This window comes from Rhea pennata, chromosome 25 (genome assembly GCF_028389875.1).
Source record: "Rhea pennata isolate bPtePen1 chromosome 25, bPtePen1.pri, whole genome shotgun sequence".
Classification (NCBI taxonomy): Eukaryota; Metazoa; Chordata; class Aves; order Rheiformes; family Rheidae; genus Rhea; species Rhea pennata.
The window spans coordinates 4,537,349-4,560,653 of record NC_084687.1 but is presented as its reverse complement, the minus strand read 5'-3'; the positions used below and the strand labels follow the sequence as shown (position 1 = coordinate 4,560,653).

The following is a 23,305-nucleotide window of genomic DNA, read 5'->3' as shown; positions in this document are numbered from 1 at the left end:
GAGATGAACCTGAACTGGAAGAAACAGTTCCAGCACAGCCAGATGTCGCGATGTGCCCCCCCTCCATCCCTGCGCGCACGCTGGTTGTTGCGGATGCACCGGGCCAGCTCTTGAGGAGGCAGACAGCGGTGGCAAGCACTTTCAGATGTGCACAAAGGCTTTGAACTTGCAGTGATGACAAATTTGGGGTTACCTTTTTGATTTGGAACCAGATCTCTGCTGGGCCTGGCAAGCTGACTGGAAAACCAGAATGGCTTGGAGCAACTCAAGTGGAGCTTTTTGTTTAACTGCTTCTAGGGGACCCCAGGGCTGAGCCAGTGCGTTTGCTGGAGGCCTCGGAAACCTGTTTGGAGCAGGATGTAGATGGATAATGAGCTGCTTGTGAATCATTTGAAATTCATTAGGTTTGGAGGAGTTGTTCACATATATTTTCAAAATTAGAGATTCAAAAGTAGCGTGGAAAGATACTTAGTAGGAACTAAGGAATGTGTCTGTGTTCAGCAGATGGAGGAAAACGCCCTGTTTGTATTCTCTAGGGATAAATCTCTCTTGCTCACTGCAGCCCCGAAGGACACGAGATCAGAAGAAGAGGGGTGGCACGCTCAGGACCTGGACATGAACTTCTCCAGAGCCCAGACGTGCTTGAATCCCGCCCAGCAGGACTTGGCTGTCAGATCGGTTGCCGGAGCTGCCGGATCGGTCCGGCGCCGCGCGCACGGCGCTGTGCACACCGCCGTGCCTCCATCTAGCGGCGGCCGTGCCGTGCCGGAGCCTGGTGCCCCGGAGCAGGTACCCGAGCAGCCCTCGCCGGGCGCCCAGAGCTGCTCTGAGGCCTGATCCTGCACGCGTGGAGATGTGCCGGGGGCCCGCCAGCCTCTGCCTGACGCCTCTCTCCCTGTCAGATGACAGTCACCCCGCTGGGGCATGTGACCAGTTAAATCTGCTGTTTCCAGCCAAATCCTCCACGTTGGGCCCTGCAGAGGGGGAACTCCCCACCACTGCTCCCAGCTGGCAGCAGGCGCGGGTGGGGAGACCTCTGAGCCTGCTCCACGCTCCAAAACTTCCCTGGCAGCTACTCGTCTTGTGTGGGACGTGGGGCCCTTTGGGTGCCGTGCGGGGGGCTGCCACGCACCCTGGCTGCCCCGAGCCAGGCAGTGCTATGCGGGACATGCTGCTGCTTCTCCCGGTCACCCTTCATCTCCCCGGCGTGCCGCAAGCCCAACGCAGCGAGCCTCCAGCATTGCCGCAAAGGGCTGCAGCACCCTGGGGCCGGGGGCTGCGCAGCCACAGTGTGGGGGGCTGCAACAGCCCAATATGGGGATGCGTGACACCAGCGCTGGTGCTGCACGACCCCGGGGCTGGGGGCTGCACGACCCCGGGACTGGGGGCTGCAGCACCCCTGCGCGGGACCCAACCTCCCGGGCTGCCCACGGGGGTGAGAAACGCCGCGTTCGGGTGAAAATCGCCCGCACCGGGCGCGCTTTAGCGCCTGGGAGCAGGGCGCCCGCGGAGCCGGGGCGCGGGACTACAAGTCCCGGCAGGCGCGGGCACCCAGCGCCGCTCCGGACTACAGCTCCCGGCGTGCTGCGGCACCGCGCCGGGCCGGGCCGGGCCGGGCCGGGCCAGGCCAGCCGGGCGGCGCTGCCCTCCCTCGGCGCGGGGCGCAGCGGGGCCGGGCCGGGCCGGGGCGCGCAGCGCGGCGCTCGCTCCCGAGGGCCGCCCGCGGGGCCGAGCCGGGCCGAGCCGAGCCGAGCCGAGCCGGGGGAGGGTGGCTCGGCCAACCTGCCGCCTCGCTACTTTGTTGCGTTCCGCCTTTTCCCACGGCAGCCGCGGGGTGAGTGCAGGCGGGCGCGGGGGGGCTGGAGGGGCACCGCAGGGCGCAGGGAAGGGGGGATCCCACCCCTGGGTGCCTCCACCATCAGAGCCACGCCTGGGGGGGGGGTGTCGGAGTGCCCCCCCCGGGGGGATCCCCTGTGTCACCGCGTTGGAGGGGTCCCCGCCGGTGCTGCCCCGTCCCGGGGCGCCTTGAACTCGGAGCGGAGTTAGCCCCGCGGGGCTTTTTATTTTTGTTTATTATGTTAAAAAAAATCTTTGCTTTAAATAATAATGTGCCCCGCCGCGGCCAGCGCCGGGGATGCGGGGCCGCGGGCGGCGGACGCCCTTGCCTGGTGCTTACATAAGGCAGCCGGGGGCGTTGGGGGCCCCGACGGGGCCGCTCGCCCTCCCCCCGGCGCTGCGCAGCGGGGCCCCGGGGTCGCGGCGCGGCTGGTTCGCGGGCGCTGGAGCGGCGGCGCCTTTCCGGGCACCTTGTCCGCAGCGGTGCCAAGGTTTCGCTGTGCTCGGAGCGCTCCGCCGGCTGGAGTTAACCTCCCCCCCCCCCGGCGGAAAGAGCAGGCCCCTGCCCGCATCGCCTTTGCTAGTGGAAATTCTCCATCACCCCTCCGTTTCCCCCAGCGTGGGGAAACTGAGGCACGGATGCTCCAGCCCCTGCGCTGCCGCGGCTCCGGGCAGCCGTCGGGTTTGCTCTGACGTGGTTTCCGTGCCCCTGGCGCAGGGTGCAAATGCCTGCGCCTGGCGCAGGACAGCTCCAGCCCGCGGGGCGGGCGAGCGCCTTTCCCCTGGCACAGATGGGTGCCCTGCGGCCCGGCCCGGCAGCCTGCGGCTCTCCGGGAGGTCTGCCACGGCGGGGAACGGGTGAAGGCTTTGGAGGGAGGGTGGCGATCCAGAGGGGTCTGTGCACTCCCCCCTTCTTTGAAACAACTTTTTGGGGATCAGCAAAAAAGGAGCTGCACCGGCTCTGTAAGGATGCAACTTATTCTCGGAGGTGGCGCGAGTTTGGAGGGGGCACGGGAGGGAGGGAGCCGCATTTAACCCACAGCTGCTGGGTAATTATATTCATGAATTAATTGCAAAGCAGGAAGGATTACGACAGCTCTCATGCCCGTGTCCTCTAAAGCCTCAGTGAGTCAGATGATGGGGAAATTTCCTTTAAAAAAAAGAAAAAAAAAAGGTAGTTATTGTTGTGCTCTTCTAAGATAAATAAATAAGCGTGTAGAGTCCCCGAACAAGCAGGGCCTGTTTCCAGGAATTGCAGCACTTCTGCCTTGTTCCCTGCCCCAGGGGCATGGGGGAGTGTGTGTGTGTGTGCTTTATTTTTTTTTTCCTTTCTATTTTTTCTGGGTTTATGTAACAGTGAAGAGTTGAGCACATGGTTGTTGAAAGTGCAGGGTTTAGGGGATTTTTTTCCCCTCGCCTTTTATTTCCCCTGCCTTGTTTGTTTGACTTCATGCACGGCTGCCCCCACGAGCGCAGGAGTCGCGTTGGGGCCATGTGCTTGGAGCCCGGCTTGCTGCCGGCGCTTTTCCTGCTGCCGGCGCTCCGGCCTGCGCGGCCTCTCGCAGGTCGCCCGGGCGAAGGGCGGCAGCAGCCCCGGCACCGCGTGGCTCCGCTCGGGGACTCGCTCGTGACAGGACCGCGCTGGCTCAGGGGCTGCTGATTTATTCAAGCTCTAGAAATCGGAGTTTTGCCACTGGGCGGGCGCCTCCGGAGAGAGGGTTGGAAGCAGCACGTGCCAGCTCCGGCGGGATTTGCAGAGGAGGGCAGGGGTGTTTTTGGAGGGATGCCAGGTTTGCCCCGCTCCGGCGCTCGCCCTTATCAGTAGGAAACTGCCGGGGTGTGGCTGGATGCAGCAGGGTGACTCCGGCATCCGGGTGTTTTGGAGCAAGGCTGCAATTTCGGCCGGTTATTAATTGCTTTTTCCACAGTGCTCAGCGGTGCCTTTTCTGCACGTGCGTTTGCAGCCCTGCCCCCGGCCCCGCTTTGCCGTGGCGAGGTTTCCGAGCCGGCGCGGGGTGGGTGCTGGGTTTTTGGGGCGCTCTCCAGGAATGGCCGAGCGAGCCGCGTGTTTGGTGTTTGCGGATGCGGGGGCAGCCAGGGGCATGGCCAGGGCTCGCAAAGCCCGATCCTCCGCTGCGAGCCGCAAAACCGCTGCTCGGAGGGAAGCAGCTGGTTCAGGAGCCGGAGTTGGGTGGCTGCGCCGGGGGCTTCCTGCACCGCGGAGCGAACTCACTGCAGCAGTTCCCATCCGGAGGGGCGCCGAGCTGGCGTTACGGAGGCGCCGGGGTCCTGGCACTGCGGCTGGCGCGTTGGCACCGGGGTGTCTCAGCCCAGCAGGGTGGATCTTCAGTTCTCCGTCCGTACCTGTGCTTTGCGGGGTCCGCAGGCCCGGGGTGGAAGGGTTTCTGGAGCTTTCCTGGCCCAAGGCATGGTGTGGCCATGGTCTCCATCCCCTCTGCAGCCAGTTCCCACCGCGTGGCTCACGCCCCTGTCCCAGGCATGCAACGGGTTCCTCCGAGGTGGCTTTCGGCAGGGCAGCACCTAAGGTGAGGGATGGGCTGTGCAGGAGCTGGGGGAAAAGTCCGTGGTCCCCATCTCCTGGGGTTGGGGTCCACCATTGGCAGTGACACCCAGAGATGGTCCAGCCCTCCGGGTGCCATTCAGTCCCCCATTGCCTCGGGTTTCCTAATAGAAAAAGGTTGTCCTGGTTTATCTTGCCTTTGCCGGCGGAGAAGGTGGGGCAGGACAGTGGTGTGGTCGCTCGGCTGGTGGGTCACTGGAGCTGTCATGCGCTGGAGAGATGTGCCAGTTGGGCTGGCAGAGCCATGCACACCAGCTGTTGTCATTACTGGTGCTTCAGTGGTGCCCAGGATCCTGGTTCGGGCCCGGAACTGGGTCTGTAGGGTCTTGGATGAACCCAGAGCAAACTGCAGCTCTTGCCTTGGAGCTTGTCATGCCAGCACAGGCTTCCTTCCCACCAGTTTAGGGTTGGTGGTTTGTTCGTGGGTGCTGCAGCCAAGCCAAGCCAAGCTGTCACCACCGTGTCCTCGTGCGTCCCCGTGGCCGTGTTCGGCTGGAAACCGCCAGCAGACACGGGCTCATGGTGCCCTGCCAGCCCTTGTCCGCGTGGCCTCGTGGTGGCCATTTCTTGACAGCTTCCGCAATCCTCTGTTTGCTTTAGGAGATTTACAGGGCGCTTTACAGCCGCAAAAGCCGATGCGCTTGGGATTTTATAGCACTGTAAAAGAGCAGCGGCGGCTTCGAGGTGCGAAGCATGTGCAATGCGGCGCTGTGCCACCGCTGGCTTGAGCAGCTGGCAAGCAAGAAGCCCTGCCGGCTCCTGAGGCCAGAGAGGGCGATGGTCCTCGCTGGCTCGTGGGGGGCTTGCAGAGGGGGCAAATGTGGCAGGTGCAAACGGCCCTTTTGCAGACAGCGGCGTCTCCGCGAGCTTTGGGGGGGGGCAGCGGCTCGGCACACAGGGCCGGGCTTTGCCCCGCGAGCACCCGCAGGCTTGGGACACGGTCTGAAGTTGCAACTGAGGTTGCAATTTAACACTTGCAGGGATGAAAAGCTAGCCTCCTCTTGAGCACGCAGACAGGAAATATGTGCTCATCTTTTCCCCCCGCTGGCAGGGCCAGAAGGAGCCCCGACGGCTCCCTGTGATTCAGCGCAAGGTCATACCCAGCCGCGCGCAGCAGATCTAGCGCCTGGCAGCTGGGGTTTGCTCAGAGCAGGCAGTGGGGCAGGAGAGCGGGTTTTCGTTGTGAATTTGCGTGCGTGTTGGGTCCCGGGGCTGGTTTGCGATGCAGGAGGCCGTGCCCAATGCTCAGGTAGCCGGTCTGAATCCCAAATAAACTCCGGCCCTCGCTCTTTGCCTTTGAGCCTGTGTGCACTTGGCTGGAGGTGGAGGTGCTGCTGTTGGGGAAAGCTTGCAAGGTGCATGCAGAAGTGCCGGTGGCGCCGGCCCCGTTGCACTAGTGGCTTGTGCTTCCCGAGCTGCTCGGACCTTTCAGGAAGCCGACGCAGCCTACGAACTCCTCCTGCCTGCTTTCTGCTCAATAAGCAGACAGAGGAGCAAAGCTATAAATACAGAATTGTAAAAAAGAGAAAAAGAAAGAAAAACCACACAATTTCCCTGCGGCTAGAGGAAGAGCGTGCGAGAGGGCCGAGCCACGTGTGCCAGATGCGAGCGACGCTGCTGGTTGCCTGCCTGGAAGGTGCTCAGCGCCACGGTGGGGAGGGCGCTGCCAGGCCCTTGCTAGAAGGCAACGAGAGGGGCAACGTTAGGGAGCGAGTTCAGCCCCGGACGATGGCGTGGGACCGACTCCTGGCCTCGCTGAACGCGAGCTCTGCCTGGCCCGCGGGACCCTTGGATGGAAACGGGGCTTTCCGGTGCCGCCGTCCAGAGCAGCTCGCGGGGAACGTGGGGGCTGCTCCATCCGTGGAGGCCCCGTGGGCAGCCCGGGACACGTTTCGGGACGGTAGGCGTTGGCGAGGGTCGGTCGTTGGGCTGGGGGGCGAGCGACGGGGAGCTGCTCCCTTCCTGCGCCAGGGCTTTCCCGGGGGCTCCTGCAGCGGGTGCTGGGTCCAACCTCCTGGTTGGGGTCTGTTTGGGGGAGCTCAGGCTGCTTCGGTGCTGGGATTTGGTCTCAAAGCTCTTCCTTCGGCCTCAGATAGATGCCGGCGAAGCCCTCGGGCGAGGCTCAGCCCACACCGTCGTGCCGGAGGCGGCCGCGGCCGCGCTGCCTGCCGCTGAGCCGGGCCCATCCCCGCAGGCTCTGCAGCGAGGCCGTGCGATTTCATTTTTATTTTCCGAAAGCTCTGCTGAGAGTTGCTATTGCAGCCGTGTCACCCTTCCTAGCAGTACCTTTAGCTCAGAGCAAACTCCCTAAAATCTCTTCTTCAATTAAACGGGTGCAACTTGCGTGCTGGATAAACCTGAAGAGCGCAGGCAGCATCCTTGCCTGCACATTATGTGGCCCTTTTGCCTTGCCACACATGCGCGCTGTTAATGAAAATCACTTACTTGCTGTATAAATAGTTAGGAAGCTGAGGGCAGCGTTTCCGGCCCTAAACCTTCCCTGGTTTCGCATTGCTTCTCTCTAATTCAGCCTCCTCTTCTGCACCCCATCGCAGCGTTACTCGAGAGACTTTTTTGAGTGTAAATTTGTGTGCAAAGGGCTGAATCCCTGGTGCAATTCACGCAGCTGCTGCAGCCTCCCTCTGATGCCAAATTTTGCCGAGTCAAAAGGGGACCCGACCTGGCCGCCTTTGCCGTCACCGTCGCCTCTGCAGCGGGACGCGGGTGCTGGGCGTCTCCCCGGGCCAGGCCGGGCTGGGGGGGGCCGTGGCCGCTGCCCGGAGCGGGTCCTCGCTGCATGGGGACGGCCAGTGCTGGCTGCGGTCGACGCGTGCCGGCCCATCTCACCCCGGTAAAGCTCAGCCCGTTTGGCCAAAACCTCTCTTAATGGTCAAACTGGTGTGCCCGGCGCCGAGGACCCGGGCGGAGGGGAGAGCGTTGCGCCAGCTCCGCGCCGGGTTTGCAGCCGGGAGCGGAGGCGGGTTGGACCTTCGGGCGGCGCCGAAGCCCGGCGCCCGGCTGGGGCGCTGCGCGGCGCGGGCGAAGCCCCGCGGGGAGCCGGGGGCCCTTCGGGAAGGCAAGTCACAGGCTGTCCCCGGCCGGTTTATTATTGGGTCCGGGCGACAGCTGCGGCTCCCGCGGACGGGGCGGCCGCCGGCCCCGCTACGGTTACATGAAATCCACCTCCCGAGAAGGCTCCTGGCCGCGGGCTGGAGGCTGGATGCTGCGTATTTATAAATATTACCTCCTTGCAGCAGCACGGGGCCGCTCCGAAAACAGGCGGCGCGGAGGGAGGAGGGCGGGGGCGGCGCGGGAAGGCTCCCGCCGGGGAGGTGCGCCGGGTTTCTGCGGGTGCCCCGCACCTCTTGCGGCACCGGGGCCTGGGGGGTCTGCGCAGCGTCCCCGCAGCTGGTTTGGCCGAGCACCCGCCCGGGACTTGGGGGGACCCAGTCCCGCTCCATCGCGGCCCCTCGACTCCTTGCGGCTTCCCCGCTTGCACGCCATGGGCTCGGCGCTGGGAATCGGGAGTAGCGGAGCGCTTCCCCTCGCCCTGCTTTCTTCTTTATGCAGTTATTAAAAAGTAAAAAACTCAACAACCCCGCTGCCCGCGTCGGAGCGGGAGCGGCTTTGGCTCGTCCCGGGCCGCGGCGCCCTTTGCCGAGGTGACGGAGCGGCGGCGCGGCCGGGGCCGGGGCCTCTCCCAAGGTCACGGCGCTCTTCTCCGCGCCGAGCGGCTGCGATGTGGCACGGCGCCGATCGCCTCGCTCGGCCCGTGGCCGGCTCGGGCTCGGGCTCGGGCTCCGCGCTGCCGTTGGCTTATCGGCGCCCGAGGAGCATCCTTCTGCCTGTCAACGCTTTTATTTTTAATTGCCCCTGCGCGGGGGGGTGCAGGGGAGGGCAGGTGCCGGCGCGGGGATGGGAACTCATCGGCTTTGGTTGCTTGCGCTCGGTGTGAATTCCTTCGCCGGCTCCTCGGACCTTGATGTGCCGCCCTGCGCCCTGGGGGGAAGCAGCAGCAAGGTGGAGGGGGGCTGGGGCAAGGCTGGGTGCTGCTCCCAAAGGATTTGAATCGATTCTGGGTTTTCTGCCCCGACGGCCATGCCGCGGCCCGGGGAGCCCCGGGACGCTCAGCCCCGGCCCTGCGGAGGCTTTCGGACCTCCTGGCGCGTGGGGCTGAAGGATCTTCGCCCTCCAGCATCCGCAGCACCCTCCCGCCCCGGGGCGGTTTCGGGGGGCCGCTTGAGCCCCGTGTGCAGCCGTCGGGCGAGATGTGCCTCCCGCCCAAAGCGTTAATGTTTTTACCGTGCCAAATACCTGGGCCGCTTCCAAGAGCGGTATTGAACGCGTGGAAGGGAAAACATTTGGCCTCCGACCCGAGCGCCTGTTAACAGCGCCGCGGCCCACGTTGCTGAGATGCCGGGGCTAAAAACAGTCCCCGCGCCTCCGCTGCCCGTTGGCTTCGACAGCCGACCCCGCGCCCGCTCGCCAAGTCCTGCCCGGGGCCGCCGGCAGCTCCGAGCCCTCTCCCGCGCGCCACAGAGTTTGGGCACGGGGCAGCGCCGCCGTGCCCCCGGCCGGGCCGGACCAGCCTCAGGCTTTTCCTCGCTTTGAGCCTGAGGATGCAGCTCGGACGTCTGCCCGGAGCCGGGATGAGCCGAGGTCTCCCAGGCCCTGCCTGCCCCGTCGGCAGGGCGGGCTCCCTGCCCGGGCCGAGGAGTCGTGATGCTATTTGCACCATCCCGGGGAAATGCAGGGTGCAAACAAGACCTTAAAGCAATCCCTGCCCTGCTCTGCTCTGCGCTAGCTCCAATTTTGCCGGTGCCTGAGTGAGCCCAGGAATGCCGGATGCTCCCTGCCATTCCTCTGAGGTGCTGGGAATGAAACAGGCCCTTGGTGTACTGCGCTGTTAACCAGACCCTGCGCACCCAGACCCTGCGCACCCAGACCCTGCGCACCCGGACCCTGCGCACCCGGACCCGGTGCACCCGGACCCGGTGCACCCGGACCCTGCGCACCCGGACCCTGCGCACCCGGACCCGGTGCACCCGGACCCGGTGCACCCGGACCCTGCGCACCCGGACCCTGCGCACCCGGACCCGGTGCACCCAGACCCACTGCACCCAGACCCTGCGCACCCAGACCTGGTGCACCCAGACCTGGTGCACCCGGACCCGGTGCACCCAGACCCGCTGCACCCGGACCCTGCGCACCCAGACCCTGCGCACCCAGACCCTGTGCACCCAGACCCTGTGCACCCGGACCCGGTGCACCCAGACCCTGCGCACCCAGACCCTTCGCACCCGGACCTGGTGCACCCGGACCCCATGCACCTGGACCTGGTGCACCCGGACCCCATGCACCTGGACCCTGCATACCCGGACCCGGTGTGCCCGGACCCGCTGCCGTGTGAAAGAGCTGAGGAAAGGCCCCAGCTGGCCGCAGGCGCCTGGCTCCGGCGGGCGCTCGCAGCCCAGGCACAAAGGGGAGACGGCGCGAAGCGGCGGCGCACAAGGCAGGGTGTGTGTCGCCGGCGCCCGTGCCAGCTGCCTCGGCCGGCGCACATAGGCGTCCTTGTCGTCCCCCTGCCACTGACCCCGGCCTCAGCACCGCCATCCTGCCCGGTGCCAGCCGGCACGGAGACGTTCCTGGTGCCGCCGCCCCGGCTGTGCCAGGAGCTGCGGCGCGGGGAGGCGGCGCGTTTGCAGGCGGCTCGGCTCGCTCCGGGGGCACCCGCGAGTCCAGAACCGGGCGCTGGTGGCCCGGCCGGGATGCGGGTGACGCGGCCCCGGGGCTGCCAGCCGCCGTTCCCGCCAGGGCACTGCTCCAGCCCCACAGGGATGCGAGGGGGCAGAGCCGGCCGCGGCTCACGGAGGTCTGGCAGCCTGGAGAACCCGGTGGCGGGTGTTGGCTTATTTTTGTCACTGTTTTTTATGTTTCTTAGCAATTCCTCTGTGGCAGCGAGAGAAGCGAGCAGGTTTGGAGGCTTTTTGCAACTTCCTCCCCCGGCAGCCAACACGGCTGGTGCCGCGTTAAAAGCAGGGTCCTAAAAATGAGGAAACGCGGGGAGGGTGCGCGAGCCGGGCAGCCGCGGCGAGGAGGGCTGGGCGGCCGGCCGCCGCCGCCCGCGCAGGAGCTGAGACCCGCTAGCCCGGCGGCACCGCGCGCCCAGGTAACGCCGCCCGGCCGGCCGCCCGGCCGCGGCCCCGTCTCCGGGAGCGGGAGCGCGTCCCCGGGGTGCCGGCAGCCCGCGGGAGCGCCGGCGGCTCGGGGCGGGGAGGAAGGAGGCTTCGGCGGCGGACGGCGCCCGGGCTGGCTCGCGGTGGGTGCCGGGCTCGCGGTGGGTGCCAGATTCCCGGGCTGCCACGCTCGCGGCGCGGCTCCGTGCCGAAAGCGAAGCGAAGCCGCCGGGCGGGAGCGGGAGGCGCCCGGCGGAGCAAATCTCGGCGCGGAGCTCCGCGGGCTCGGGGTTGGGGGGGGCCGGCGCCGGGCCGGGCTGCGGCAGGGCCGGGCAGCCTGGGCCGGGCGCTCGGGGTTGGGGGGGGGGCATGATGCCCCCTCGCGTGCTTCAACCCCCCCCACCCCCCACTGTGGCGTTTGAAAACAGAAAAAAAACCCCAAAACACGGAAGGCAGGCAGGCTGGGCGGCTGTTTGCTGCCCGGTCTGAGAAGTGGAGTTATTTTCACTTCTTTCTTCGCCGTTCCCCTCTCTGAGCCCTCGCGTTTGCCAGCGAAGCGGCACGGCACAGAGGAGGGCGGCAGGCGGCGGGCGCAGCTCCTTCCCCCGGGCTCCCGGCTCCGCGCCGGCCCGACCTGCCGATTGCTTTTTCCATTCGTGAATGGCTGCGATCGACTCCAAAATAAAGGCCGGCGAAGGAGGAGGAGGTCGCGCGCGGCGCTGGGTCCGGGCGCCTCCGGGCTCCCGGAGGCGGGTAGCTCATCGGCGGGATGAGTTTGGGGGGCCTCAGCGCCGCCTCCGGCGCGGCGGAGCCCCCGGGCCGAGCGGGGGCAGAGCTCGCCTCTCCTCCGCTGGTGCAGGGGGAGGAGAGAGACTCCCGGTCGCCCGTGCCCTCGGCCCCCGGAGCCGCCGCGCTCGCGCCGGGGGCCTGGCCGGGAGCAGCCGGAGCGGGGCGAGACCCTTCCCACGTGAGTGCTCGGCCCCTCTTGCTTTTGGCAGTCCTTGGTGGCGCGGGGGGGTGTTTTGTGAACGGTGCCGGAGGTCTTTGGGGCTGCTTTCGGGGGGCAGGCGGGTGCCTGGCTCAGCCCGCGGCCCCGGGCATGGGCTGCGCCCGCACGGGCAGCACCCGCCGTCCCGCAGCCCCCGAGGGTAACGCGAGCCCGCCGGGCCCCGTCTGCATGGGCTATATCTGGAAACGGGCTTACGGCAGGTTTTATTTTTAACCCCATGTTTTTAAGGTTCCTTAGCTGCAGTCCAGCGCACCCCGGGCCCGGAGGTGTCGGAGGCAAAGCGGCCGGGGTGCCCCGCGGGTGCAAGCGTGGGTGCCCCGGGGCTGCGAGCCGGGCTGGCGCTGGCTGCTGTTCCTGCTGTATAAATAATTCCGGGGGCACAGTTTTTCTTTCTTCCTTCCTTCCCCCCTCCCCTGTCAGCTGTCCCAAGCCACGCCAGCTCCCCGGAGCGGTGATTAGCTTCTGAGCGAGCCCAGCAGCAGCGCAAATCCGCCAGGTTGCTGAGCAGCGCCCTGCGCCACTTCAGAAAACACCGGCCGCTGCCTCGCAACCCGGCGCCGGGAGCGTTTGCTGCGCGGGCCCCGCTCGAGGGCGACGGATGGCTCGGGAAAGCCGGCGGCGGGAGCCGTGGCCGTGCAAAGTCCCGGGAAAGCCGTGAAAGCGGCCGGCTCCATCCTTGGGTTATTCCCGGGGTAAAGGAGGGAGGATCTGGTTGGGCTCGGGACAAAAAAACGCCCCCAGAGGGAAACCGAGAAAGGGCCAGAAATAACCGCGGCGCTGAGCGGCCGGGGAGGGGTTGCGCAGCGAGCTGAATTCCTTGGCGCCGCGCGGCGCTCCGGCACGCCAAGCGGCTTCGCGGCAGCAGAGCGCCGACCGTCCCGCCGGCCGGCGGCTGCTCCCAGGCTCTTCTTCCATCTCGCGTTCTTGCTCCGTCTGCATTATTGTAAAGGGAAATTAGGAAAAAAAAAAAAAAAAAAACACACAGTTTGGCTCAGAGCTGCGTCCGGCTCTTTTGCGGGTTGCGCTAGGCACGGCAGAGCTGCTGTCCCTCCTCCCGGCGCCCCGCTCCACGCTCTCCCGGCAGGAAAGGTGGTGTCTGAGCACGCTTTCCTCTCGGAGCTCGGGGGCCGAGCCGTCCTGCCCGGGCCCCGTTTCCCTCCCGCCTTCTCGCCCTTTGGCCTCTCTTTTCCCTTTTCCGCAGCTCCCTCGGCTCCCCCCTCCTCGCCCCGGCCACGGGGACACGGCTCCGAGCGGAGCTGCGGGAACAGGTGCCTTGGCAGCGCCCGCCGGGAAACCCAATGCTGCCGCCTGCCCGGCCGTGTCCCGGCGGAGCCCGGGGAGCCAGTGCCCTCGTGCAGGGAGCTGCCTGCCCGGGGACGGACCCTCTCCGGCACCACCGAGGTCTCGTGCAGGGGCAGAGCGGGTCGGGAGCCCCTTGTGTGAAGGAGGCTCTGGGAACCAGCGGAAGAGTCGCTGAGACACGGGTGAGGTCTGGAGGGCTTCGAGCTGGATGCAAGCGTCTTTCGCCCTGCAAAGGACAGCAAGACTCTGCGCGAGCCGTGGTGCTGCGGATGTCGCTTCTGCCCCCAGCCCAAGAGGGAGCTCGGAGGGACGTGTCCCTTCTTGGAAGGACATGTGCCTTCTTGGTGGGACTTGACCCTTCTTAGAAGGATGTGACCCTTCTTGGAGGGACGTGACCCTTCTTGGAGGGATGTGACTCTTCTTGGAGGGATGTGACTCTTCTTGGAGGGACGTGACCCTTCTTGGAGGGACGTGACTCTTCTTGGAGGGACGTGTCCCTTGTTGGAGGGACAAGTCCCTGCAGTGGGACGTGCCCCTTCTCGGAGGGATGCCCAGCGGGGTCCCCCGCCGGCTGGCGCTGGCGCCTCTCCCCGCTGCCGCGGTCCTTCCCGCTGCCCTCCGCCGGGGCTGAGTCAGAGCGAAAGCAGAAGCTGCTCGGCATTACGGGGGGCGGGGGGGAAGCCAAGCAGAACCAGCCGGGTTATTTTAAACCTGACCTAATTTCCCCCCCCAACCCGCCACCCTTATCGCTCGCTCGGGGGCCTGGCCTTGCCCCGGCCTCCCTTCCCCGTCCTCACCCTCGGCAACTCCGCGGCTCAGGTGATTTCCTAGGGGGAAGCGGCAGCAGGGGGGGAAGCCCCCGCTCGGCTCCCACGGTGCAGGGCTGCGGGGCTGGGGGCGCCGCGGCGGCGGCCTCGTGCACGGCCGGGGGGCCTGCGGCCGGCCGGGGAGGGGTGTCGGGGGCAGCTCTGCAGGGCTCCGCCGGTGTTGCGACGCCTCGGCTCGCCACACGTGACCCCCCCTTCTCCGAAAGGGGCTGCCCACCGCCCCGGCGGAGACGCCTGCGCCCGGTCCGGCCCCGCGAACCGGCTTTCTGCCGCTTCGGTTTCCTGCTCCTCTGCTTCCCGTCATCCCCTGCCCGCGCTCGCCCGCCCCGGGCGCTGTCTCGCTCTGCCCGGGAAGCCCCCGGCGCTGCTCCGAGCCGCGGCGTCCAGTCGGGTCCCCGAGTGCGACCCGCCGGCGGGGCCGTCCCGGGCCGCGTGGCGCAGAGCAGGTGGGCTTCAGGCCTCCGTGCCGCTAGTAAACGCCCGTCGTTGAGGGCTGGGGTAGCTCCTGGCTCAGAAATGGGGGGAAGCAGTGATTTATCCCCCTTCTGCCTTGTTTTCTCGGTTCCAGCTGTGCCCCAGCGTCCCTGGATCCCAGCTGCCTTCCCCTGGGCGCTGCTGTTCCCCAAGGCGTCATCTCCCACATCTCCAGCGTCTTCCTGCCTGCACCCTCTGCTCCCTCCTCGAGGGCTGTTTGCAGAAGCCGTCTAAGCAAACCGCTGTCGGATAACGGTCCCCGGTTCCTCTTCTCCCGTCCCCCTTTAGATGGGCTACCATGTCTAATTAATTACCTTCCTCTTGCCGCTCAATAACTGGCGCTTGATCCATGTAATCGTATTTCTGTCCAAGCCAGCTTGATTTAATTTCCCCCTTAGGATGTTTTGTGGCCCTGCGCATCAGATGCCTCGCTGGAAGCCCGGGATGTCGTGTCCACCGGGTCCCCTTTGCGTGCAGTTATGCGTTGTGTTTAAATGGCGAAGCCCTCCGGATTCGCCCGGTTACGCTATTGCTGCGTAAGCCCGGCGTGTCTGGCGTGCGCGTGTCCCCTTTTCCGTGTTTGCTGGAGGAGAGCAGGGCCGGTGCTGCCCGCTCTCTGCCCCGCTTGCACACCGCTCCGCTTTGACCAGAGGACCCGTGCAAGAGCGGCGCGGGGTAGCGGCGCTCCGGAGACCGCGGGGATGCACCGTCCGGAGCGGGGCGGGAGCATTGCAGCGTTTGCAAACCGGGGCTCCCGGCTGCAATCCCTGCTGCCGGGCGAAGGCTCCCGCGGTCCTGCCCCAGCTGCTCGGCCGACTTCGCCGTGTCCCTGCGGGAAGCTGCTTGCCCTCTCTCCTCACCCGTACAACCAGCTCCGGGGCCCCGGCGGGTTCCTGGTGGGGGGAGCGTTATTCCCCGGGGCTTCGCGCTTGTGAGATCCGGGGGGAGGCAGCTCCTGCCACCGCAGGCCCTGCTCCGTCGTGGCTGGCTCCGGCACGGCCCCGCTCGCCCTCGGACGGCCACTGTCCCCTTGGCACGGGGAACAAGGGCCCCGTCTGTGCCGGCGGCAGGGCCTCGCACCGCCTCTCCCCTGCCTCCGCGCTCGCCCGCGGGCCGCGCACAGACGCCGCGTTGTTCACCGCGTGCCTGCGTTTCGCCCTGCTCGCGGGCTCCGCCGCCGCCGTGCCCGGGGAGCGGCGGCCGAAGGGTTAAACTCCGGCTCTGTCTCCTTGCAGGGACCTTCCTCTTCTTCCTGGTCTTTCCTTGCTTTCTCTTTCTCTTTCGCATGCTCCCGGAGTCTTGCTTTTCCCTCTCTTGCTTTGCTCCTGTATTCGGAAATCGGAGGCAAGGAGCAAGTGCCGGCGGAGCGTGGCAGCACGTGAGTCCCGGGCGCCCCGGCGCGGGGCCCGGCAAGCCCAGCCGGCGCGGGTGCTGCCGGCGCTCGGTGCCGGCAGCGCCTGGCTCCCGCAAGGGCGTCGCAGCAGAGCTGTGGCCCCACCGCAGCGCAGCCTGGTGCTGCGTAAGCAGGAGCAGCTCTGCAGCTCGCACGGAGCCAAGAGCAAGGCCCGGCTGGCGCGGGTGCCGCGGGGCGTCGGGCGCGGCTGCCCCCTCCCCGGACCTCCCGATTCCCCGCGGCAAAACGGGCGGCTGCTGACGTCCCGGGCGCTGCCCTCCCCTGTCTCGCAGGATCGCCTCCGTGCCTGGCGGGCGCCCTCGTCTCGCCCCCCCGGTGCACCATGGCGTCCCGCATCGGGCTGCGGATGGAGCTCATGAAGCAGCAGGCGCAGCAGGAGGCCGAGCGGGAGCGCGTGCAGCAGCAGATGATGATGAACTACATGCAGCAGCAGCGGATGCCGGTGGCGTCCACCCCGGCCATCAACACACCCGTCCAGTACCAGTCCCCGCCGCCCGTGCCGGGAGAGGTCCTCAAGGTAGAGTCCTGGGGGTGTCCTGGGGCCAAGGAGGGTGCGGGAGATGTTTTGGCGGTGCTGGGGTCCCTGATGGCTCGTTTCTTTGCTGGGATGGGAAATGCAGGTGCAGTCCTACCTGGAGAACCCCACCACCTACCACCTGCAGAAGTCGCGGGACAAGAAGGTCCAGGCCTATCTCTCAGAAACCTACGGGAACAAGTTTGCCGCTCACATCAGCCCCGTCAGCCACTCGCCAAAGCCGCCTCCCGCCGCCTCGCCCGGCGTCCGGCCCGGCCACGTCATGTCCTCCTCGGCGGGCAACAGCGCGCCCAACAGCCCCATGGCCATGCTCAACATCGGCTCCAACCCAGAGCAGGAGGTAAGGAGCTGGCAAAGGTTGACGCCGCCAGCGCCAGCGCCGCCGTCGCTCCCGGGGAGCCGGTGTGCTGCCTCTGCACCCGACAGAACACACCTTTCCCTTTCAGCTAGGTGAGGTCATCGATGACATCATGCGCCTGGATGACGTTCTGGGCTATATGAATCCCGAAGTGCACATGCCCAACACGGTGAGTATCGCTGCCCGGCCGCGCTCTCGCCTGGCCTGGTGCCAGCGCGGCAGCGGGAAATCACCCGTTCCGGTGCGTGCGCACGCCGGCTCGGCTTCGCTTCGCCCCCCGTGCTCCCGGCGGCCGCAGCCTGAGCCGGCCCTTGCGGGTGCCCCTGCAGGCACGGGGCAGAGAGATTCCCTTTTCCTGTCTGCAAACTGCAAGAGCCAGTTCTTCGGCTTCTTTTGCTTTTTAATAATAATTTGGAGCCTTGCAAAGAGCTGGCGAGACGGGAGAGAGGCATGGGGAGGGATAAAGCTTGAGCTGCAGCGTGGGAGAGTCTGCTGCCGGGAACGGCTTTCCCGACGAGATCGGGTCGTGGGGAGCGGCAGCGTCTCCCGGAGCGTCGGGCCGGGCCGGATCCATGCGGGTCAGGGCTGGCTGCGGTAGCCGGTGCCTCGCAGTGGGATTCATCCTCCTCGGATGTGATTCATCTGCCTTATTTTAGATGCCGGCTGTGGGAGGGGATCCACTGAGCCCTTTGAAGTCCTGCTTTCTTTGCTACACTGATTATAGCTATTTTAAGGCCCAGCGAGACAATTACACCTGCCTGGTCTCCACGCTCGGGCCGAGGAGCCGGGGTTGAGCCCTGGCCTGGCAGCGGCGCCCGGCTCCCCGATGGAGCTAAGCCGCCCGGCCCTTTGCTTTGCAGCTGCCCATGTCCAGCAGCCACATGAACGTCTATAGCGGGGACCCCCAGGTGACCGCCTCCCTCGTGGGTGTCACCAGCAGCTCCTGCCCTGCTGACCTCACGCAGAAGAGAGAGCTGACAGGTAGGTCCCCGGCCCCGGAGCGCGGCGGGGGGCCCGCGGGGGCCAAACCCGGCCCGGCTGCCCCGTGCCGGCGGCGGGGAGGGCGGCTCCGGGGATGCCAGGGTGCATCCGCGCAGCGCAGCGCCGAGCCCTGGGGATGCTCCTGGGGCCGCGCTCGGGGGGCCGAGACGCAGCCCGCCGAGGTTGTGGGTCTCCGTTGCAGACGCCGAGAGCCGAGCCCTGGCTAAAGAGCGCCAGAAGAAGGACAATCACAACCTGAGTAAGTCCCGCGCTCCTCGGGGACACCCTCCCTCCCGCTTCCCCCTCCCTCCGAGCCGCGTCCCCTCCCCAGCCCAGCTCGCTCTGAGGAAAGGACCCCCACAGCCTCCGGCATGGCTCCCTATTCCCGGCTCTGGAAAATGCCTGTGCCGAGGGAGGCGGCCTGTTGGTATTCCCGTTCGCCCTGGGAGGAAGGTCGGAAGACCCTGCCGGGGCGGCGGATCGAGGCAGGACAAGGCTTCCCGGGCCAGAGCTTGCTGCTGAAAGCGGCTGAGACCCGGGGAGTTCGGCGCATGCTCCTCAGCGCTGGCTGCAGCGTGTCCTGCGCCCGCAGGCGCGAGGAGCCCTATCTCCTGTATTTGTACAGCCCTTTGACTTGGGCCAAGCTGTTGGCCCCAGCGGTTCCTTGTCCTGAAGTCCCTCGAGCCTGACGGGGCTGGGAGTGGGGCACGATGGTGTTCCTTGGCCCCAAGGCCGGGCCGAAAGGGAGCAGCAGTGGCGCCAGCGGGGGCTGCGGGGCGGCGAAGCGTCCCTGCCATCTCCCACCCCGACATTGCCTTCCATTTCTTCTCGCCCTGTAGTTGAGAGACGGCGGAGGTTTAACATCAACGACCGCATCAAAGAGTTGGGGATGCTGATCCCCAAGGCCAACGACCTGTACGTACCGCTGGGGATCTCCGGTTGCTGTGGGGCTGGGGTGTCTGCGAGGCCCCGTGTTCAGCCTGGTGGGAGAGGACATTTGCAGAGGGGCTTTTTGGTGGAGCAGGGGCGAGGGGACACGTTGCTGGTCAGGAGGTGCAGACAGTGATGTCTTCTTCCACCCCACACCTCAGGGACGTGCGCTGGAACAAAGGGACAATCCTGAAGGCCTCTGTGGACTACATCAAGAGGATGCAGAAGGACTTGCAGCGGTCGCGAGACCTGGAGAATCACTCCCGGCGTCTGGAAATGACGAATAAGCAGCTCCTGCTCCGCATCCAGGTGAGTTTCCCTGGGCTCGACGTCCCCTCCGTCCTCCTCGAGCCCCGCGGGCAGCTCGCTGCTGCCCCACCAGAGAGCATGGGCAGGCTCACCTCCCTCTTCCAGCTGCCTGAAACCATCTTCAGATGAAAACGCAGCAGGACTGACTTTACCTCAAGCACGGAGACGACCTAAGATAAAACCTGCTGGCATCGGTGGCAGGATACCACTGACCTGGGCAGGCCCCTGCCCGGCTCGCGCTAGGCAGCACCGAGGAGGGTTTGCGCTTCGTGGCCCGGGTAGCTGGCAGGGCGTGAGGCTCGCTGCAGTTTTGCCTCCTGCTGCCGCGATCTCGCTGGTGTCCAGTGCGCTTCAGGCAGCATCTTCAAACTGGACCGCTCTGGCATGGAGCTAAGGCTTCACATCTGCCACCGCTTCACATCTCCCACTGCTTCACATCAGCGTTTTCCATTCTTTGCCTCTTCCGTGGGCCCCTTCCCTGTGACCTCTCGCTCCCTCTGTTTCCTCTCCCCTAGCATTTCTGTAGGGTTTTGATTTTTCTCCATCCCTGCTGCCTCCCTGGATGTCCACGTGCCCTGTCTCCAGGGGTGGTGACATGGTGTCCCTGCTAAAGGCCTCCCGTGCTCTCTTGGCAGGAGCTGGAGATGCAGGCCCGCGTCCATGGGCTGCCCACCTCCTCGCCCTCGGGCGTCAACGTGGCCGAGCTGGCTCAGCAGGTGGTGAAGCAAGAAGCCAGTGGAGATGAGGGGACGATGGAGCCACCGCTGCTGCCCCTGGACGCCGAGGCGCAGCCACAGCCCACGCTGCCACCGCCGCCCCAGTCTCCCTACCACCAGCTGGACTTTACCCACAGCCTGAGCTTTGATGATGGCTCCAGGGGCTTCCCGGACAGCCTGGACCCTGGCCACAACCTCTCCTTCCCTTCCCTATCCAAGAAGGAGCTGGACTTGATGCTGATGCAGGACACCATGTTACCCCTGGCTTCCGACCCCTTGTTCTCCGCCATGTCCCCGGAGGCCTCCAAGGCCAGCAGTCGCCGGAGCAGCTTTAGCATGGAGGACACAGACATGCTGTGACGAGGAGCTGCTCTGGCGCTGGGGGCAAGGACTGGGCTAAAGATTGGTTAGCAAAGTTACAGGGCCCTCTTCGTCCCCCGCCCGGGCGAGGAGGCCGTCCTGCTGAGCACTTGAATCCACGTCGGAGTACATCTTTCTCTATGCAACAGCGGTCTCGGTTCAAGGCTGGCCGGGTGCCGTAACGTCTTTTGCAAGCTTCTTGCCAGGAACTCAAGCAGATCTCGGTTTGCCACGGCATTGGACTGACTGCAGATTTCACAGCCTGGGAGCATGATCTCGGCTGCTTTGCCTTTCATCAAAACCCTCCCAGACCACATGCCTGATCCAGAGCAAGGCTCAGTGCTGGAGCCAGCGGGAGCCTTAAAGCCCCTGGGAGCTGGTAGGAGAGGACCGGGCTGATACTCGGAGGTTTTCCTCTGGCTCGCTGCCGACTTGCAGCCTCACTCTGTGAACCTGTGCTCCCTCCAAGCCTTCCCAAGCTGGGGCCTCTGAGCCTTGCAGACACCGTCAGCAGCTGCATCACGTTGCCACGTCCCTCGTGGGGTTTCTCCGTCGCTTTTGTGCTGGTGGAGGAAGGAGCGGTGCTGCTCATCAGCCGAGCACTGGGGCTGGGTGCTTCTCTGGGTAACGGGGCAGGAGGGAGAAGAGGTGCTCAATTAGAGCAAATTAATTCATGGAGCACGGGAGATGTTTTCCAAGTGAGTTGGGACGGAGCCTACAAATTCGGGTCTGCGTTGAGAACTTTGAAAATGTCAGGTGTAGGGTGTCTGACTGATGCTTGGTCCGTTTGAGTGAACCCTGGTTTTGGAGCAGTGCCCAGGTGAAAGCCTCGGTTTGCCTCTCTGTCTGAGGACACCCTGCTCAGCACCACAGGCAATTCCCGATCCCGGCCTCGGTGGCTGCCTGACTGTAGCACTTTGCAGGAGGTGTTGAGGCTGGGATTCTCCTGGCCAGACAAGCCGGGTGAAGTCCTGAGCATTGCTCCAGTGTCCCGGGGTTTGTGCGAACGTGAACCTCAGCAGCAGCAGCATGTACAGCCCCCCACTGCGAACGACACCGTGTGGTGGGTCCTCTGCTTTTGAGGTTATTCCCCTCTCCGGGGGCTTTGGCTACACACCACATCCATCCCCTGACCTCACGGGCTTCTGGAAATCAGCCACATGAGGCTAGGGGACCTTTGAATGTCCTAGTGAAAGTCCCCGTGCCAGAGGCTGCCATCCAGGTGGGACCTGCCTGGGTCCAGGCAGAGGAGGAGACACACCTCCACCCGTCCCTGGGTCCAGGCGGAGGAGATGCACCTCCACCCGTCCCTGGGTCCAGGCGGAGGAGATGCACCTCCACCTGTCCCTCTGCCAGCGATAGGAGCTGCATCCCCTCAGCTTGCCGCGATGGAGGTGCATCTCCTGCCTCCCGGCTCTGTCGTTGCAACGTCGCACCGTGGCTCTTCAGGTGGAAGGTGGAGGAGTTTTTAGGTGGTTTCTTTGGGATGCTGCTTGAAAACGGACAGCCTGCCCCGTGTCTGGGCACGGAGGCGCGGCTGCGGCCGGGGAGGTGGTTTGTGCCCTTTGCCCGATCAGAGCGACTGCCCCTTGCCTGGGGCTTGCAGGGCTTGTTCTCCCCGTCGCCGGCTTCGCCCCGGCCAGACCACGCGAGAGCGGCTTTGCCCGGTTTCCTGTCCGGGTCTTCTGCTTTCTCCGCACTGCTGGCGACGGTGCAGCCGTGGAGGGAGCTGGAGGGAGGAGGAGGGAGAACGCTGCTCGGAAAGCGTTCTCCGCTCACGCGCCGAGAGCGGGCGACGGCGCGGCCCCGCTGCCGGGGCGAGCGCCGCGGGGTCCCGCCGCGACGACGGGCGAGCGCGGCCGGCCGGGCGGCAGAGAGGCAGGGCTGGCGGCGGCGCGGGGCAGGGGCAGGATCTGCACGGAGGCACTGCAAGTGGGAACGAGAGGGAGCAAGGGAGGGAGCAAGGAAGTGCATCGTACGAGCCCTGGAGCTGCCCGGCTGCATGTCGCCGAGCCCCCAGCTGCGGGGCTGCGGGGGGAGGAGGCACCGGGGGGGGGGGGTTCGGTCCAGTGGGGTTCTCCGGTCGGGATGCTCCGGTCGGGATGCTCTGGTCGGGATGCTCTGGGCGAGGGCGGCTTTTGCAGCAGGGAAGGGGGCGAAGGCAGGAGGCGGCGGGAGCTGGCGTGGGTCTGGGCGGCCGCGGGAATGGGGCCGCGTCAAGGTGGACGTGCCAAGTCACTAGTCGCTTGGGCTTCTTTTAGCCGGGGACGTTACGATGGACCCTTGCTGGCGGCACGCGCCGGGTACCGCCGGCGTGCTTCGGCGCCGGGGCTGCACGCGCTGCGGCGCGGAAGGCACCGCGGCCTGGCCGCCGCTCGGCCCGAGACGTGGTGTCTCCCCAGGCTGCAAGCACACAGTTGTGGATTTTTTTTTTTTTATGTTTTGGGTTTTTTGTTTTTTTTTTTTTAATGCACTGTGCTCTGATTAAAAAATTTTACTACTGTTTTATAAATAAATGTATAAAAGAATGAACTGGAATGGCAGAAGAATCATTAAAATATATTTATTTACAACCTCCCGGAGCGTCGTGCTGCGGCTCGTTTTTTCGCTTGGGGGAGGAGGGAGGGCGGCTTCGCCGGCGGAGGCGCCCAGGCCGTAGGGCTGCATTTGCAGCGCCGCTCCGCCGGCTCGGAGCGGGGGGCCAGAAACGTGCCCCGTTTCTGCAGCCGCCGCTGCTGCGGCCCCAGCCGGGCTGATCCGCTGCGCGCTCTGCTCCGCCGCGCCGCGGTGTTGAATTCCCGCCCATCGGCGGCTCGGCGGAGCTCGGGGTGCGGCGGGATCGGGGCGAAAGCCTCGCGTTTCGGCTCCTTGCTTGCGTCGGCCGGCCGGGCGTGCGGCCGCGGGCCGGCGTGCGGGGGGCCGAATGCCGAGACGCGCCGGGGCAGAAGGTGGTGCTGTCGGCATGGCTCTCCCCACGCCGCCGCCGGCGCCGAGCCGCCGCTCGCCCCGGCCTCCGAGCCGAGGGGAAACCCGGGCGGTTTGGGGTCCCCATGGGGACAGCGAGCGGCCGCGCAAGCGCTCTCCTCCGCGGAGCGCCCGCCGTTGCTGTTACCCGCTGATTTCTGCTCCGACGAGGAGGAACTTGGTGCACGTCGGCTTGACGCTACTCGGACTGCTCCGCAGGCTGCTTCCTCCCCGTTTTGGGCAATGGGGATTGCAGCAGGTGGGCGCGCTGGTTTTAACTGCGCTGGACCACGTCCGCCAGCCCGAAAGCCCCCTTCAGCCCCCCCCCCCCCAACTCCTCGGCCGATCGCGTTAAACGTGCACGCGTATGCGTGCGCACACACAAAAGAGACCGTGCCTTAAAATAGACTTCCCAGGATGGAAAATCACAGAGGCGAATCCTGGAAACTTTATTAGAAGAAGGGGGCTGGCGGGGGGGGCGGGGGGGGAGAGAGAGTGGTCGAGATGGGGGGGGTGGAGAAAGAGTAAGTAGT

General features: G+C 65.9%; 1 protein-coding gene across 2 annotated transcripts; it reads left to right on the top strand.

Moving 5' to 3' along the window:
* Positions 1-1,699: 1,699 nt before the first annotated feature.
* Positions 1,700-22,385, top strand: TFEB (transcription factor EB). Of its 2 annotated transcripts, none has more exons than XM_062594954.1 (9): positions 1,700-1,834; positions 15,892-16,136; positions 16,240-16,494; positions 16,601-16,681; positions 17,373-17,493; positions 17,696-17,752; positions 18,333-18,408; positions 18,585-18,732; positions 19,368-22,385. In XM_062594954.1, exons 2-9 carry the CDS (start codon positions 15,942-15,944, stop codon positions 19,806-19,808), a joined length of 1,374 nt encoding a protein of 457 aa, XP_062450938.1. In that variant the 5' UTR covers positions 1,700-1,834; positions 15,892-15,941; the 3' UTR covers positions 19,809-22,385. The 2 variants fall into 2 exon arrangements, with proteins under 2 accessions (XP_062450938.1, XP_062450937.1); XM_062594953.1 differs by lacking the exon at positions 1,700-1,834 and adding an exon at positions 11,327-11,560.
* Positions 22,386-23,305: the final 920 nt, after the last annotated feature.